The sequence below is a fragment of the Leptodactylus fuscus genome, chromosome 7, assembly GCF_031893055.1.
Source record: "Leptodactylus fuscus isolate aLepFus1 chromosome 7, aLepFus1.hap2, whole genome shotgun sequence".
In the NCBI taxonomy this organism is placed as follows: domain Eukaryota; kingdom Metazoa; phylum Chordata; class Amphibia; order Anura; family Leptodactylidae; genus Leptodactylus; species Leptodactylus fuscus.
In genome coordinates, this window is record NC_134271.1 from 58,016,358 (window position 1) to 58,035,731 (window position 19,374).

At 38.8% G+C, this 19,374-nt stretch overlaps 1 protein-coding gene across 1 annotated transcript; it reads right to left on the bottom strand.

Moving 5' to 3' along the window:
- Positions 1-1,129: 1,129 nt before the first annotated feature.
- SNAI3 (snail family transcriptional repressor 3) lies at positions 1,130-14,101 on the bottom strand. The gene is given in 4 exon segments (XM_075281958.1): positions 1,130-3,652; positions 6,461-7,009; positions 13,901-14,008; positions 14,011-14,101. Coding segments are annotated over 4 exon segments (873 nt in total). The 5' UTR covers positions 14,045-14,101; the 3' UTR covers positions 1,130-3,470.
- Positions 14,102-19,374: the final 5,273 nt, after the last annotated feature.

The following is a 19,374-nucleotide window of genomic DNA, read 5'->3' on the forward strand; positions in this document are numbered from 1 at the left end:
ATTTTCATTTTCATGCCCCAATGTTAATAAAATCTGTGAAACAGCTGTAGGGTCAAACTTCTCACTCTACCCTTTGATACGTTCTGTGGGGGGTGCAGTTTCCAAAATGGGGTCACTTTTGGGGGGTTTCCACTGTATTGGTTCTGTAGGGGCTCTGCTAATGTGACATGGCACCTAAAAATTATTCCAGCGAAATCTGCCATCCAAAAGCCAAATAGCGCTCTTTCCATTCTGAGCCCCGCCATGTACCCATACAGTATACTATGGCCACATATGAGGTATTGCCGTGTTCAGGAGAAATTGTTTAACAAACTGTGGGGGGCTTTTACTCCTTTAACCCCTTTTGAAAATGAAAACTTTGGGGATAAAGTGACATTTTAGTAATTTTTCATTTACACATCCCAATGTTAGTAAAATCTGTGAAACAACTGTAGGGTCTAAATGTTGACTATACCCCTTGATGAATTCTGTGAGGGGTGTAGATTCTAAAATGGGGTCACTTTTGGGGGGTTTCCATTGTTTTGGTACTCTAAGGGCACTGCAAATGAGACATGGCGCTGAAAATTATTCCAGTAAAATCTGCTGTTCACACACCCAGTGTCGCTCCTTCCCTTCCATGCACTGCCTTGTGCCCAAAAATCAGTTTACACCCACATGTGGGGTATTTCTGTGTACGGGAGAAATTGCATAACAAAATCTGAGATGCATTTTCTCCTTTAACCCTTTGTGAATGTGTTAATTTTAGGTCTAAATGAATGTATTAGTGAAAAAAAATGAAATGTCTAATTTTCACCGCCATATTATTTTTATTCTTATCAAATGCTTAAAGGGTTAACAAACATCCCAAATGCTGTTTTGACTAATTTGAGGGGTGTAGTTTTGAAAATGGGGTGATTTATGGGGGTTTCTATTATACAAGCCTTTATAATTCCTTTCAGAACTGAAGTGGTCCCTAAAAAATTAGTTTGGGGAATTTTCTTGTAAATCTGGAAAATCGCTGTTACACTTGTAAGCCTTGTAACGTCCAAAATAAATTAAAACACAATCAAAAGATGATGCCGATATAAAGCAGAGATATGGTAGATAATATTTATTCATGTATTTGAATGGTATGACTATCTGCCTGAAAAGTAGAGAATTTCACATTTTGAAAATTGCAATTTTTTTCCAAATTTCCATCAAATTTCCTAGTTTTTTTTATAAATAAATACAAAAATATTGATTAGTGTTTACCACTAACATGAAGTACAATGTGTTACGAGAAAACAATCCCAAAATCACTTGTGTAAATTAAAGCGACTCAAAGTTATTGCTATTTAAAGTGACACATGTCAGTTTTGAAAAAAGAGGCCTGGTCTTTAACGCACTTCTGGGCCTGGTCCTTAACCGGTTAATGCGATTACAAGGAGCAGGAAAACACTTTGTCTTGGTTACACAGTCTTTGTACAGTTTGCCCAGTTAGTCCGTGAAGATAGTTGAACTTCATTGGGTACCCTTTAATACTTTCAAGGTATGCCCTTTCAGAATTAGCTGCTGTGTGTGTAAGAGGAGTAGTTCTATATCTGATTATATGACTTCTATATGGAAATTTTCATCAGTTTTCCCTTCTGCAGTCTCTATATATTATTGGGTTATATCTCCGCTCTCAATCAAAAAAGGGAGAGAATGAAGAAGCGCAGGATATTGCAAAATAGACTAATGACTAATGTACTCTTTAGGAAGAAAAGTAAAAAAAAAAAAAATCTGGGAATTCATGATGCTTTATTACAAATATACAATTTTTTTATTCACAAAATGTATAATATAGATAATGGTGGTACATTTGAGCTATCAGAAACATTATCCAGCATGAGGCTGCATCACAGTATAGTATGGATGACCATTTATTTAATTTGGTTCTAACCCACATAGCTGCCATATTGCTTACTTGACTGCTTTACAAACAGAACATATCCGCTTATGTCACATGTGACCATAAACAATGATGGAATATTTGTATTCATAAAATATCTATTGAATAAGTACTTTACCTCACGGCTGTTGTTAGGGCTGTGGCTGTGGAGTAGGAAAAAAGTCACTGACTCTGACAATGACATGAATAATGATATTATTCAATCAGCATTGTATAATAGCTTTAGATGCATAGCTTGCTGTATATTTACTATCTAAGAAATTCAATCCTTATTGGTTTGGTTTTATTTTGTACTGAATTAGTGGAGCTTTACTGCGTCTGTTTGACAATGGCTGTCGGTCATTTATGAAGGAGCTCTGGATGTTGTTCCCATGTTTTACATAGGGGACATTCACTTCACACTTTAGCACTCCTCTGAGCATTATGCTGAGGGTAGGTTTCAATATCTAAAACCAACATTAAAACATATCCACATATCCACTAATGAGGCTAATAAGAATACCTGCTATCCAATATTCATCTTTTCAGCAGGGTGCAATAGTGAGATCATACAGGAGACAAAACAAACATCATCATCATCATCATCATCATCATCAAGTATACATAACATTACAGGGGAATGGCATGAAATCATTGCTGCCAATCTGCTTTCCTCATCTCGACTACCGGTATTTCCCCATCTCCGGCTAGACTGACAGCTAGGGATGCACGACCTAACTACTATAGTGTGTCTAATAAGGCTTGTTAGGTAGTACACTACTAGTAAGCCACCTATGTCAAGTTACATATCTTCAGCTCATGGCAGAATTGCCTCTCATCTAAGAGTACAGAAAGACAAGGAGGCATGATATAAACCAACCCCCTCTTCTTGATAACTACACCAGGCAGAGGGGTAGCTAGCGAGGGTTTTGCAGCCCTGGGCCCACTGAGTCTGTGGGGTCCATCACAACCTACATATTCAACTGAATCCGTATCTTTTGTGCCAGACACACAGGGGTATTACTCATTTCTAGGGGATTGTTATATCCGGTTACCAAATAGTGATGATATCAGTATACCCCTGTGCTAAACAACTAGCTACACCTCTGACACTAGGGCATAACTTTACACACGGTGCAGTAACCCCATAGAATTCAGTGGAGATCATGCAAAACTGATTTACACAGCAATTGGGGTCAATTAAAAATGTTGCATGATATTCAACTGCATATATGTTACAGAGCTGATTAACCCTATGGTGCCAGTCATCACTGCAAATCTAGCTCCAACCTTACCAAGATACTATCAGTCACATTCTATCATATTGTTTCATACTCATGGATATACAGTAAATAATTTTGTTGCTTGTTAACATGGGCAGATATGCTTTGCATGAGTTTTACACTCTCAATTATAGCCATATGACAGTAGCAGGAAAAGAGCGCCAACCTTGTAATAAAGTCCAAAAGACCAGGCAGCGGGTCAACACACTTTGATTTAGAAGAGGTTTTTTAAAAAGTTGTCACATTAGGGAAGTATAATGATGAACAAGATGGTGTTGGCGGCAGGATGGTGAGAGTCAGGACACAGGACAGCAACAGCCATCTCGATGCTTAGTGAGGAGAGAGATGCGGGAGAATGTTTTACCACAGCCCGGGCACCGGTATCTCTTCACTTCTGAATGTGTCTGCAGGTGAGCCCGTAGGTTGGAGCGGTCCGCAAATCCACGGCCACAGTGATAGCAAGAAAATGGCTTCTCTCCTGTGTAAAGTAGAACATGCAACATGTAAAACAAATGAATTTAAGCGTAGGACACGAATAATACCAATCTTTATGACAATGTTCTTATCCATAAAGATTCCTTTTCTGCACTAGTCACAATAAGGTGGTACAGTAGTGATAAGTTTTTTTGGGGTTTTGCTCCAGACTATGATGGTGCTGGAAAGTAAGTATAACTGTTATCAACATCTATACTTACTTTCCCTACAACAGTACTATGCAGTTTCAGAAGAAATAAAATGAAATTTAGACCATTGATAACAGTAAGCAGAGTGCTGTAAAAAAAAAATGGTTGTGTTACAATTTGTACATGGATATCACACATAGTTTAAAAATAAAACTGTGAAAGAGCTCCTGTTTGGTTTCTAGGGACTTGCCTGGGTCATACTGGTTTTCAGCCTGTAAATGCAAACAAGAATAACCTATAGGGGGAGATTTATGAAACTATGGAAGTATAAAAAATCTACTTGTCGCTTTCAGTCTAAAAGAGCACTAGAAGAAATCTCAGCTGTACTGTTGCCATGTGCACCAGTCATTACACTTTTTTTGTGTTTTTTTTTTTTCTTCACTATTACATAGTGAACAATACAGTATATTAACCTATTACTTAATTTCAGAAGATATAGGCCCCTAAAGTTTTCCATAGTCAAACTCTAACAAAGCAATGCCAGTGAGAGCCCATCACGTACCCACAGGGGCATATTTATCAATACTCTCTTATTACTGTCTAAATCTATGAATCACGTTTGTAGTTTTAGAAATATTTAGGATTCTATTTGAACCTTCATTAACTTGGTCCACTTTCTGATCCCCAAAATCGTGGCTCACTTTCAGATTGGTAAAATATCTGCCTCACATTCTGTATTGTCAGGTTTTACCACACAAATACAACAAATCTAATACTATCAGGAAAATGTTAAAGAGAATACTTCAGGAATGGCGGATGGTGGGAAAAATCATTCTAGTTTGTGTGGGTTACTGATGGGATAATATCAGAAATTGTGTAGTGGCCTCAAGGGGGTGTTTTACATGTATCGTTTTATCGATCTATAATATAGTGTGTGGCATAATAGTATATGTCAAATAATATATATTTTTATGATGTGTGTGTAATATATATATATATATATATATATATATATATATATATATATCTCCATGGTAAAAAATGTCAAAATGTTAAATATTATCCTTCTCCAAGCTTACATTAATTTAAACTTGGTCTTCTTTGCATCAGAAACTCTGTGCCATAATCGGTCTTTTCTAGTACACAAATAAGTGTAATAGTTAGCCAAGCCCATTTTGCTGCAAATTTTTGAAAAGTGTCTAGCCACATTTACATTTGTTTTTTGCTTTTTGTTTTTGGTGTACCTTGTTCATAAATATGTCGTATTTAACATGCACCATAAATTTTGTCACAAAAAAAAAGTATAAAACATAAAAGTATTGTTCTTCCCTGATAAATATACCCCACTGTCTATTGCCAGCGTGTACAGTTGTAGCAGTCCCTTCAGATTGCTGGTTTTACAATAGTGGTTCTGGTGTTATGTGAAAGCTGAGATTTTCACATACTGCCAACTAGTTCCAGGTATAAAAAAAAAAGAAAAAAAAAAAAAAGAAGAGAGATATCACTAGCTAAATACATAGTTAAGAATGTGACCTTCATATGTAGCAGTTCTTGCAGCATAAAAAAATCACATTCCCAGCTACATGCTAATCAGCCAGTAATATGGCTATTTGATGTGTCCCGGCCCCAATTGGTAACTACATCTGTAAATACCCTCAAGATGAACTAAAACTGTCTATTTTTTACACAGTGTAAAGTTAGACTAGACAGTCTTTAAACTGTGCCAGATTTTTCGAAGTGTCTAATGCTGAAAATCTGGCACATTTTTACACTGTCTAGTCTAACTTTACACCACTAATTAGATGGTTTAGTTTTACAACTTCAAAAATTTTGGTTCAGTTTCTGGTTCATGGTTTAGTATTTTAAACCACACCCATCCTTTTCAACAAGCTCTGCCTACATGTTGTACATGGTTTACAAACTGTTAGAAAGTGTCTAAACCCCACACAAAATGCATGTACACCACATTTATAATGCAAATTACACCAGAATTCTAAAGCCTATATATTAGTTTATCTGCGCCACTGTGTATCAGACATACTCTCCCCGGCAATGCTTAGATACCGTGTTGCTATAGAGAACTTTTCTAAATCATCACCAAATCATCATAATCATCTAGATTTAAAAGTTACCATTCTGACTGCTCACAGTTACCACTAGAGGGAGCTCTTACATATTGCAAGTATAAACTGTAGACAGTGAGTTCAAAAGCTCCCTCTAGTGGTGACTGCAGAAAGCTAGAATGGTATCTTTTATATATCTAGGTCTATACAATGGATTTGGAGCACTCTTTAAGAAAACTGAGCTGCAACTGCAATAAAGAGGTAAAAATAAAAAGTATTAAAAAAAAAACACTTCAAAAGGTGGATATTGACTTTAAGGAAGTGTTTCCATGTTCAAGTCTTTGCATGTTGTTTTTAAAGCCAAAGGCAGGTGTGGATCATAAAGGATGACACTTGGTACTTGGTAATACACTCCGATTTTTGGCTTCAAAAACTAGATGCGCACACCTGAACAGCCTGAAAAGCCATCCTAACGAGATATCTCTCTGTGGTTTATGTATTGTTTGAAATGCACAGAATAAATACATTTCATGGGCAATCCCTTCTGGTTACATAGTAATCTATTAGCCCCTTAAGATAGAAGGCGTTCTTATATTTTACCTGTATGTGTTCGAATATGTCCTTGTAGTAGCCAAGGTCTTGAGAAGGCTTTGCCACATATCCTGCATGCACAGGGCAATGTATGAGTACGGATATGCATCTTTAGGGCACCCAGGCTGCTGTAAGATTTAGAACAATGGGGGCAACTGAAATACCGACAATTCCGCAGTTTGTTACCAGTGAATATTCTGTCTGGTTTTGGAAAGTCTAAGTGTCCCATAGAATCTGTAGCACATGGTGATTCTCCCGGAGAGTTAGGATTGCATGCAGGCTTATTCCCAGGCGGAGAGCATCCTCCATCTGTTGTTCTGCTCCGAAGCGGCATGTTCAGGTTGTTTATATTGTCTTTTAGAGGTAGTCCATTTGGCACAACTAGCAGGGTGTCACTCATTCTATATTCCAGTGGCTCAAGCAGTGTTTTATTAATGTGATCCCTGTGTCCTATTTCCACTTGGATCTGTGATGGAGAATCTCGTTTCTGCCACTGATCTGTGATCTCTTGTCTTGCAATAGAGGCGTCCTTGTTTGGATATAGAGACAGCACCAGCCCTGCACCAGAAACATACAACATAGCAAGATGGATAAAAAAAATATGAGTAACTAGCATATTTTTCAAGAAATGGGGGGGGGGGGGAGGAGTAAGACAGAGATTCTTAAGGACTTTGTGAAAATTTTCACCTTAATTGAAAGTCATCTGCAGTACATCATTCTACCCAGGGGGCGCTTGTAAAACTGTTGAAATAACAGGTATTTAAGGAAAGAATAAAGTAGTGGTGAAACACACCGGTCGGTGTATTTGATGACTGACAAATGCCATGTACCATGGTCAGTTACAATGCAGTGAGCTGTGAAACTGCCTGATCGCTACTATAGCTACCGACAGCTATATATATATATATATATATATATATATATATATATATATATATATATAATCGAGTGTTCATTGATGGCTGCGTGTGGCTACCTCTCCACGAACATGTAACCATTGGGGTAACGATATGCGTTCAGGTATTTGGTGACGGAGTTTAGGCACAAAACAGACATTGAGGGGAACTTATTAACCCATGTATGCCAATTTTCTTGAGTAGATGGGTTTAATTGTGGTGCCTCTTCAGTGTACAACCCTAACTTGCACTGAAAATGGGCATGCCCTTTTGTGTTATTGAAACTGACACTGTAATTGGCTGGATTCTCACAGGGATATTTGGGGTGTTTTTCTGGTGTTTTGTAGAGGCATGTCGAAATTCAATTGAGTGTGTTTTTTTATTTATTTATTTTAAACAGCATGCATGTTTTTTATGAAAAAAAAAAATTGCTGCTTCACACAGTGACAAATAGAGAAAGTATTTTTTCGTGTGTTTTTGTTTTTTCTAACATGTGTTTACAAAATGTCAGAAAAAAACGAATCAGATTTGTCTGGTGAGTTCCACTAAATATTTCCAATTTTGGCTGAGGATTCGCTTTCGGGTCATTCCATATCAAGTGATCCAAATAGGAATATTTTTTTTACCTGACGTCTTTAGATTTTTTTTATTTTTATTTTTTATGAAGTACAACTTAAGTTAATTACAAATAAAAAGTTTTGAATTTTTTTCTTCATCAGTTAATTTTTTATAGACTTCTAAAGTTTTGAAAAAGTGTGAATTTTGGCCTGGTATGGCTTTACATTTTTTAACATATCTTGGGCTAGAATTAAGATAAATAAGTGGGAGAGGTATCATTTTTCTCAGAGCGGTAACGGCTTTCATTTGATATGTCACAAGACAATGTTTCTTTATATTTTGTTTTGGAGAAATTAAATTCAAAATTTTGATGCGCAATTGTGAAAAAAACGTATGTTTTAAAATTGTGAAAAAATGCATTTGTGATACTTGTGTTCTTGGTTATATTTGTACAGGTTTTCAACTTGGGACCAAATTGGGGTCAATTTTTTTTAAAAAAATTTTAAGCCTTGAATTATCTGATTTTATGTTTGTGTGAGCTTCTTCCTTTTTTCTTTTCAAATTACAACTTGCTGAATTCAACATTTATATGCAACAATAAAAAACAAATACTGTAAGTGCCAGAACAAATACATCTTATCATCAGAACACGACTTGTTCAGCATATTCAACCTGAAATCATTGAACAACCCGAAAGAAAAAAGCTGCTCATCTCCTCAAGTGCGATTTTCTATATAGTCTCATCCTAATTATATGTTAACAAGAGTACAAGAACCAATATTTATAACACCTATTTCTACATGTAACAATTGTTTTTTATTATATCACTAAACATGTAATTTATTAAGAAAAATAGTCCAGTAGATAAATCCTCATTCTATAAAATATGAACTAATCAAACAATTAATAGGACATTTTTAAACTACTGGCCTTTTATCATCAATTTGTCCTTTCTAGTGAGTGAAATGTAATCTTGTAGTCCATAAGCGCTTACTAGCAATGGCCATTTCCTTTTGTGTCAAAGAGTATGTACGGCCTGTCATGGTGTTCGGCTCCACCTGAGTTAATATCTGATTTTTGTTGACTTGTAAAATGTCTGGTTTTCTTGGATACACAAAGGATGGTGCTGGACCAGAAGGATGCAACAAACATGGAGATTAGGACCTCCCTTCTTCTTGTTATCTGAGGTGCACTACAATAAGTGTCCTTCCATACTACCTAGTAATTGTACATTAGCATCAAGTCCTCAGTCTTTCCTTACATCAGTGACTGCATCAACATATACTGAGCAATGCAATATGAGAACATAACAACATGACTTCTGTATTAATTACTCTACTCTACCTTTAATAATAAGGGACATGCATCAAACATGAAGATTGGAACCTCCCTTCTTGTGGTTATCTGAGGTGAACTACAATAAGTGTCCTACCAGAAACACACCTCTGAGAGAGATGGTGCCACTCTAGTGTCATATTACAGGACCTGTATACTGCTAGTCTGACACTTTGTGAGGTGGATCATTCTCTGTACATATCTCACATACAGACCCCACACTTTTAGACCACAGGCTGAACAGATCTGAATTCAAGATTTTTGGAATGACACTGTAATAGTTATATTTTAAAATATTATCCCATCGCGATCCCAACTTGAATTTTGGTACAGATGTGGCTAAGGGCATAGCAGGCCCATGTGCATTTTTTTGAAATTTTTAAATAAAAAGTTTTTTTCGGAAATGCGTTTTAAAATTTTGCGTTTGCGTTCACATGGGTAAAATATTAATAAAGATACTCTTGTGACATATTTGGTGAAAGCCTGTATAGTTCTGAGTAGAATGGCGTTTATTTTGTTTCTCTATCTTTTTTCTAGCCTAAGTTATGAGGAGAAATGTAAAGGCAGGCAACACAGAAATTCGCACTTTTTCTGAACTTTGAAAATCAATTAAAAATCAAAAAAATTTCTAGAATTTTTTTTTCTTCACATTTTGCATTCTCTGACACACTATTACCAAATAACAAAATCTCAAAAGAATTAAAAATATAGAGGGAAAAATCATTGGTTCACTTGACACGGAATGACCCTTTCGGTATGGATTACAAAGCCCAATTTCCCCTCTAATTCCGATATTCAATAATCCTCTTTTCCCCCTGGCCTTTCTCCCAAGGTGTTTGGTGGAGACACGCCTGGTTCCGCTCCCTCTACGACTTCCTCTGCAACCGACGGGTCTTCATCAAAGATTATTTTATTAGCACATTTTCCTCACCTCCTGCAGAGGCTTTTCGGACTGCATAGATATTCCATTTCTTGCATTCTCTAACACCCCTGAATCCAGACGTTTCCCCTGCCAACTTTGAGAGACTGACAAGGGCTCTCTTTCTTTTGTATATAATTTACATAATACCTCATCCCCTGACAGTAAGCTTGACTTTATGGAGACTTGGGAACAAGATCTTACTACCCTCACCTTGGCCCAATGAGGTGACTGCTGTACAACGATCAGCAAAGGTAGTTGGCAGATCATCCTAATGGTCCTCTTTGAAAGTGTTGCATAGGATGTAACTATTCCATCTTTGACTTCATCGCTGTTTTCCTACTGTTTCACCCCTGTGTTTTAGGGGATGTAATGCCTTAGGCACTACCTTCTATGTGTGGTGGAACTGCCCCATGTCCGGCACTATTGGCTCGCTATCCATAGGATAGTGCAACGGATGTTTGGACAGACTTTTCCATTTCAGGCCTCTATCTTAATCTTCTCTGGAGTCCATCCAATTTAAGATACTACAATGCACTGTATTAGCCTGAATTCACATTGCCTTCCAATGAAGAAAGTCCTTTCTCTCAGTGACTAAGGTTATGTGATGGGTTGATATCATTATGCTTCACAAGAAAATGAATTGCATTTTATCTGATACCAGTCCGACTTTTAATAAAGTCTGGACCCCTTGAGTCAATAGGTCTTGCATCCCAGGTCTTCCCCATTATCTTCAGCTGTAGCTCAGGCTCTGGATTGATCCCCCTTTTTTTCTAGCTCCCTCCCTTTAGGTGGATTTTTAAGAGCCATTTCTCTCTGCTCAACACAGTAGTTGCGCTATTTATTTTTATATTTCCCACCACCTCTCTAGGTTGATTTCCATGTTTTTTACCTTTCTCTTTGTTTCTCTTACGTTTTCTCTGTATTTGGTTTATTGGTATTTAGTGTTACCTTGATGATTGCTGCATGTTATTTTTGTCATCCTATGACTTTATTTGGTTTTGATGTATCATTATGTATTGCCTGGTTATTGTAATTCAATAAATACCTTTGGAACTAAAACAGAAAAAAAATATAATTTGGACTGGGCTCATCACTAAATAGATCCCGCTTTTTAAAACAATGGGTTAAGGATTAGGGATGCCAGTGGCACATGTAGACATAGATATTTCTTTCCCTGTGACTCCCATCATCCTATTCCTGTACTGCAGATTATGTCGGCGCTATATAAATAAAATTAATTTTTTATTATTATTATTATTATTATCTGACTTTTGGTAATACCATGTTGCTTAAGACTAGTTTACATGGTGTTTTTCTCCACAGAAACACATATGTTTTCTAATATAAAAACATGGAAGTAAAAGTAACCTGTCCGGTGACCTGATCTGTTTGGACTGTGTTATCTGAGAGGAGGTGTCCATCTCTAGTGATCCTATGAAAATGTTGCAAGGTCTCCCATTAATAATTATCGGTTGCAGCTCAGTAGCAGTGTTTGTCCGGATTGCAAAATCCACCTCTTTTTGTAGGTTTTTATCTGCTGTATCCATCCCCCATGTTTTACAGTACACTGCACTTTGTTACTTGCTCACTGTCTCTGCTGGGTAAAACAGATAACAAGAGGATCAGGAGATTCTGGAGATCCCATGTGCCATCATTCTGTTTAAGTTCACACAAGTGTGTGTATGTGTAAATATATAAATAAATATATATATATATATATATATATATATATATATATATATATATATATATATATATATATATAATTTTGTTGCATAACTTCTTGTTGCACGATACATGTCACTATGTAGCAATTTGCAACTCGTTGTCCAGAACACATTGCTGGTAATGGTTGCATCTTCCTGCCCCCACTTACTGTAGGAAGCGCAGCAGTGAGGCCCAAACTTCTGCTGTCCTAGAACACTATCATTCGTGGAATATGAAGTGTTATTACTGTATATACAGATGTAGAATTTCATTAATGAAACGAAATGAGACTGGAATAAGGAATTTGAGATCTATGCCAAAAGTGGGGAAAAAATGCAACTATAAGCCATGACTAAAGCGACATCTCGAGTTAATCTCACAAACCCAACTCATAATAGAATTATACTTGTGTGAGAAACAGGAGCCTGAGCTGCTGCAGAACATACTAGATCTATAAATTAAAATGCTGTGGCAGGTCTGCCACACTAGTCTTCTGTATATAGGGAATTAATATGCCCACCCTGAGACGTAACATGAAGCTCCTTGGCCCCCATGCAAAATCTGTACTGGGCCCCTAACTAAATTGTATTTTCTCATATTGGGAAGAGACACCTTATGGGGCTCCTAGGCCCAGGTGCGACTGCACCCTCTGCACCCCCTCAAGTTACGCCTCTGCTCCCACCCACCTTATCTATGAGTAGGAGGAATACACTATTCGGAGCCAGTGTGAAGGAGTATGCTGCAGGTGCATGTGGTATCTGGTCACGGTGTAGTCACACGTCTCTCTGGCTGCACCTGCTCCTCCACTCACATAAAAGGAATTAGTTCCAGCAACAAATCCCTGCACAAAAGCATTTCTAACGGGCGACAATTCACAGGGGTCGCCCACTAACAAGGTAAAACATGTCTCATTTGCATGGTCATCAGCTGCCCCTGATATATTCACCCTTAGAAATGTTTGCGTTTTATTTGTTGTATTTTTTTTTATAGTCCTTAATATTTCTTCCCCATATTGAACAGAAAAATAACTCATTTATAGTAATAACACAAAAGTGTAATAAATTGCAGTAACCCTTACATGATCTGGTCCTCTGATGCTTCTGTGCCATAGGATTCTCTCCTAATCCAACAAGTATTTTTTTTTCGGATAGTGACTACGCAAAATGTCCCAGAATAAACAGAGTGTAACAAATGTATGAAGTACCCACAGAGTATCGTTGAGGGTGATCTTACAATGTGACAGATTTATTACAGACATGCACCTTCCTTTGCCTCATATTTTTGGTAGGTGTGTATTTGGTTGTGAGTTTAGTATTCTACCATTTTCGTAATTTTGGTGCTGTCTGCGCCACCTTCAGAAACCTGTAGATCTGTATTATTGCCCATGGTAAACCCTAAGATGGATTGTACCAATTGAGGGAAAGATTAAAAACTGAATAATAACTTTTCCAACCATTGGGACAGATTTCCTTTAGTTGCTTTTAATATCATGAAGATAATTATTGGTAATGATTATTAATAATCTTACGTCTGTGACCAGCTTTGGGCTTGAAGGATATTCTTTGATCACAGATTTTCCCCAATATACTTAATTCTATTTGTACCAGAATGAATAGACTGAGGTACTATTCTTTACAATAGAATAAAAAAATGACCCTGTAAAGTGAGCCTGTAAATGATTCATAATGTCGGCAAGGGATGGGGATAAATCATTGCAATAATCATGTGTTTAGCACCTTTATTTAGGGTTGTGTAAAAATATCTGTACACCACAGTGTATGGCGATGTACAAATAATGAGATTTCAATGTGATATATACAATATAGAATGAGGAGCTAACAGAAGGATACAGCTACGTTACATTACCAATAGATATAGTCACTATATATTCTGATATAAAACATGAAGGTCTCCTGTATGTCAGTATTCATCACATTCTAAAGTTCCTCCTGGCATTAGCATTAGTTGTATAAGGAAGAGATGCATGCATGTAATAGAGAATGGTGCCCATACATTCAGGTATGCCCTTACCTGCCTGCGCCTCCAGCAGTTGTCCATAGTTAGGGATCCTGTGACTGCAGGGCTTCTTTACCAGGAAAGACCTGGGCATCCTCTGCCACTTCCCCGAGTATCTCTGTGTCCCCAGCCCAGGACAGTAACAATCTGGGTAGACATTCTCCGGGTACATTACCATGTGGCCTCCACCATGGCCAATAGAGAGCTGAGACAAGTGTAGTGGGTGAGGCGAGAGGAGGGTCTGTCCTATGTTTCCAGCTGCAGCAGGTGCTTCTAGAGAATATCCTGGCAGAGAGCAGCATAGAGGGGAGGGGGTGCATGCTGAGCCTCTGCTGGCTGCAGCGTTACACACTACTAATTCTTTGGATATATTGGATTTTACTTGTGGTGCTGAAGGCAATTCAGAATATTTATTGTAGCCAAAAGTATTTTTTTCAGTGCAGTACATGTATTAAAGTATATTTGTACTAACAACTTAAAGCAGAATGTAAATGAAACTATTTTCCTATTTTTCATTTCTTGCCTTCCAAAATTCAAAACTTCTTTATTTTTCGATAGACATAGCCATATGAGGGCTTATTCTTTGTGCAACAACTTGTACTTTTAGTTGGCACCACTTTGGGGTTCATATGATGCTTTGTTTAGCTTGTATTAACATTCTTGGGGCTCCGCATAAAAACCCCCATACAATTCTGTCATCATTTTTTGTGTTTTGTTTTTATGGCCTTCGTTTGACATTAAGGCTCCATTGCCACGGAGTAACGCGCCGCGCATTCAGACACATATAAAAGTGTCGGTGAGTTCACACGGAGGAAAGTGGAGCGTAATCTGGCACGTATACACGTGTCAGCAGATTGCGCTCACAAAAACATCCCATTCATTTCAATGGGAGTTAGGATCGTATACGCCACGTTATTTTGCAGCCGTGATTTTGCGGCCGCAAAATCATGGGCGCAAAATAACGCGGCGTATACGCTCCTAACTCCCATTGAAATGAATGGGAGCATTTTGAGCGCGTCATCTGCCGGCACGTGTATACGTGCCAGATCACGCTCAACGTTACATCGTGTGAACTTACCCTCAGAGTGTGAGCACTCAAAACAGATCCCATTCACGTCAATGTGTGCTGGCTTACGGGTGCTACACTCTGAAATCATTGGGAGGCTTTTTGTGTAGCGTGCGTAAGCCTGCAAACATTGAAGTGAATGGGATCTATTTTGAGTGCTGACACGTATATAGGTGTCTGAATGCGCGGTGCGTTACTCCGTGGGAACGGAGCCTAACACTGACAAGGCCTTTTTTATGGGCGGGTCAGTACCATATTTATATTTATCATTATAGAAAAACATGTTGCAAAAATAAATTATTTGCTACGGGGCACTTTATTTTGACATCCATAACATTTTTATGAGTGGGATGAGGTTTAAGAAGGAAAAAAAATATGTTTTTTTCCATACTTGGTAGTGCAGGTCCCAGCTACACATCGCTGACAAAGCCCATGGGAGAAAGTGTTTTTCATGGCAGGTTTTGAGCATGCAGCATGTCTATTGCTAAGTATGTGGCCACCATTTTCAACCTGCAAGTAGCATTTCTAAAGTCACAAACCGCAGATTTACAACTTTTTTTTTTTTGGTTAAATAAATGTATTCCAGTGTTTACATTCAAAAGTCATCCTGATGTTCAATTTGCACAGGGTTGTCAGCCTAGTTGCAGACGACTGTGTGTATTTTGCGGTCCGCATACTAGTACTCAGTGTTCCTTTTTTGTGGACTGTGTGTCATCAGTATGTCCGCAAAAACAGATAGTGTGTCATTAGTGTGTGATCCAAATTTGCAAAAAACCTAAAAAAACCACAGGAGACTACAGATGATATCCCTAACTTATCAGCAAAAAACGGATGGCACACTGATGAACCACGGAGTACATCCATGTGCCATCCATGGATTTTAGTCTCCTATAGGCTCCTATGGGCTCGTCTGTGCCACAAACACTGAACAGAATAGGACCTGCTCTATATTTTGTGGCACAGACTCATGGTCATGGAAATCACGGTTGTGTGCATGGGCCCATAGAAATTAATGGGTCCGTGTGCTATCTGGGAAAAACACAGATAGCACAATGAAAAATCACATGGTCATCTGCAAGGAGCCTTAGGGTGAGTTCACATGTTGTGATCAAAGTGTGCAAAGAAATATCTAAGGATTTTTAGTAAAATATAAGTTTCAGTTCCCTGGAAATAAATTGAAACACTTATGATTATGATTTATTACGCCTATTTTTGTAAATTGCGTCCTCGTCACTTTTGTTTTTTGTTGAAACCATCCCAGCAGCTCGTATAGTGATAGCACCTAACAATTCATTTTGTGAATAAGTTCCTTTATTTCCCATCCTTCACAGCAAAACGCATTTGATCCTGCCTTCTAGTTCATTCAGACCTCCTTAGCTGGGGCTAGCATGGACAAGAAGACTTACTCCCACTGTTCTTCTATTGTCATTATCAGGGCGCTGTTCTATAAAGGGGCATAGACTGATAATACATTGGGAATGATTTCTCCCATTGTTGAACAAATAAACTAATTTAAAGGACAACCTTGGGATCCCAGACATAATGTGAAGATCTGTAGTAAAGGTAAACTGCACTAGGCTGTAACTGTTTAAGAAGTCTTTGATCATACTCAAGTGTTTAATAATCCAGTGCACAAGGTCTCTGGGAATGGTCACACTGGCTCCTTTCTCTTCTCTGTGTGCTGCAGGTAACACTTAAAGATATGAAAAGTTTACCTAACTCTTAAGGCTGCACCTAGGTGAGATTGTCACAGGACTGCCAGATACCTCAGTGCATAGCGAGGAATGCAGACACATCTATGTCATTATCAGCTCCATGTCTGACTATTCCCCCAGAAATTCAGAGTATCTTCATTGTTTGCCTTTAGCTTACCCACTCCATGTAAAGATTAACAGGTGCCTCACTGAAAATGCTGGGAGGGGGAGATGTTTCAGGGGTTTCTATGTCTCCTTTATACACTGAATTGCCACTTAGAGAAACCCATTGGACCTCTCTTAATCTTCAAAACCACAGCAATTCATTGTGGCATACATACCGTAGGCACCAGAGGATCCAGGGTGTCCACCTCTGCCAGCGTGAAATATTTATACCGGACAGGAAGGGTTAATTGAGTCATGCGGCAGGTTATGTTCTTCTACTGCCCAGTGATCCAATTTCTGCTCTTTTGCCCACAGGAGTCTTGCCTCCCTGTTTCCCTTACCCTATAGTCACATGACCACATTCACTTCACTGTTTGTGAGTGGAGGCTATTCACATGACTGATGTTTTGATGGTCCGTTGTAATGGACGGTCAAAATATGTCATGTCCGACTTTTGTCAGTTTTCATGGATTCCTCTATACACTGCAATGTATGAGTAATCTGTGAAAGTGAGCGCCCCTCAGGTGTAAGATCGGCCTTTTCCACAGCTGAGTGAATCTAGGCTTAGACAGATGCCACACGATGTGGAATAACTTTTTTTTTTTTTTTTTTTTTAATGCAGATTTTAAAGACTGCAAAGTCTAAGGATGAGTTCACATGGGGGCTTTTTGGTCCAGAACCTGAGGCGGAGGCCACACTGCATCGGCATCCAGTGGCCCACTCCGCTTCGGATTAGGAGTTGGGAGTGTCACAGGCCGAATCGTGAGGCGTAACAGCCTGAATAATGAGCATGTCCACGCTTTTTTTCAGGGAGCCGGAAGAAACGGCTCCCGGAAAAATAAACTGACTTGCTCCCATTGATTTCAATGGGAGACGTCTTTTTGGTCAGGATTTTGAGGTGGATATGGCCTCAAAATCCTGACCAAAAAAAACTCTGTGTGAACTTTCCCTAAAGGAAGCACTTCCCCTTCTGCTACACCCATCCTGGCTTTTCGCTGAAACCTAGTGTGTATTTCAGCCAGTATGCTGAAGGAGGCTGAGGCCTCCTTAAAACATTTGTACTTCTGACCAGATCCACAACTGCAGATCAAACTATGGATACACGCATTTCTGTGGGCCCATAGACACAGCCATAAATTTTGGCAGCTGTGTATCTCGACCATAGTGAAGAGTTGCATAATATGGAGCAGGTCCTATAACGGTCTGTATTTTTCGGCGCGTTCTTTTCACTTCAATGTATGGGTTAGTGAAAAACACGGATGACACACCGAAACCAATCTGTGAGTTGTCCATGCTGTTAAAGCTCACATGTGCTAAGGAAAAATGAATTATGCATTCAGAGGAAATAGGCTAGGGCTACATGGCAACTAGAAGTCATGATACACTAGAAATTGTAGCTAACTAGAGATGAGCGAACAGTGTTCTATCGAACTCATGTTCGATCGGATATTAGGCTGTTCGGCATGTTCGAATCGAATCGAACACCGCGTGGTAAAGTGCGCCATTACTCGATTCCCCTCCCACCTTCCCTGGCGCCTTTTTTGCTCCAATAACAGCACAGGGTAGGTGGGACAGGAACTACGACACCGGTGACGTTGAAAAAAGTAGGCAAAACCCATTGGCTGCCGAAAACATGTGACCTCTAATTTAAAAGAACAGCGCCGCCCAGCTTCGCGTCATTCTGAGCTTGCAATTCACCGAGGACGGAGGTTTCCGTCCAGTTAGCTAGGGGTTAGATTCTGGGTAGGCAGGGACAGGCTAGATAGGAAGGAGAAGACAACCAACAGCTCTTATAAGAGCTAAATTCCAGGGAGAAGCTTGTCAGTGTAACGTGGCACTGACGGGCTCAATCGCCGCAACCCAGCTTTCCCAGGATCCTGAATGGAACACACTGACAGTGTATTCCCGTATACCCCATATATACACCCCAAATCCCCGTTCCAACGGTGTGCCCCCCCACCTTCACCTCAGAAATACCCTGCAAGTCCCCTAGCAATAGAATTGGGGCTATATACACCCACAATTTTTGCTACTGGTATATAGTGCCATTGTCTGACTGGGAATTCAAAGAATATATTGGGGTGACGTGCACCCACAATTTTTGCTACTGCTATACAGTGCCATTGTCTCACTGGGAATTCAAAGAATATATGGGGGTTATATGCACCCACAATTTTTAATACTGGTATACAGTGCCATTGTCTGACTGGGAATTCAAAGAATATATGGGGGTTACGTGCACCCACAATTTTTAATACTGCTATACAGTTCCTTTGTCTCACTGGGAATTCAAAGAATATATGGGGGTTATGTGCACCCACAATTTTTAATACTGGTATACAGTGCCATTGTCTGACTGGGAATTCAAAGAATATATGGGGGTTATGTGCACCCACAATTTTTACTACTGGTATACAGTGCCATTGTCTGACTGGGAATTCAAAGAATATATGGGGGTTATGTGCACCCACAATTTTTAATACTGGTATACAGTGCCATTGTCTGACTGGGAATTCAAAGAATATATGGGGGTTACGTGCACCCACAATTTTTAATACTGCTAT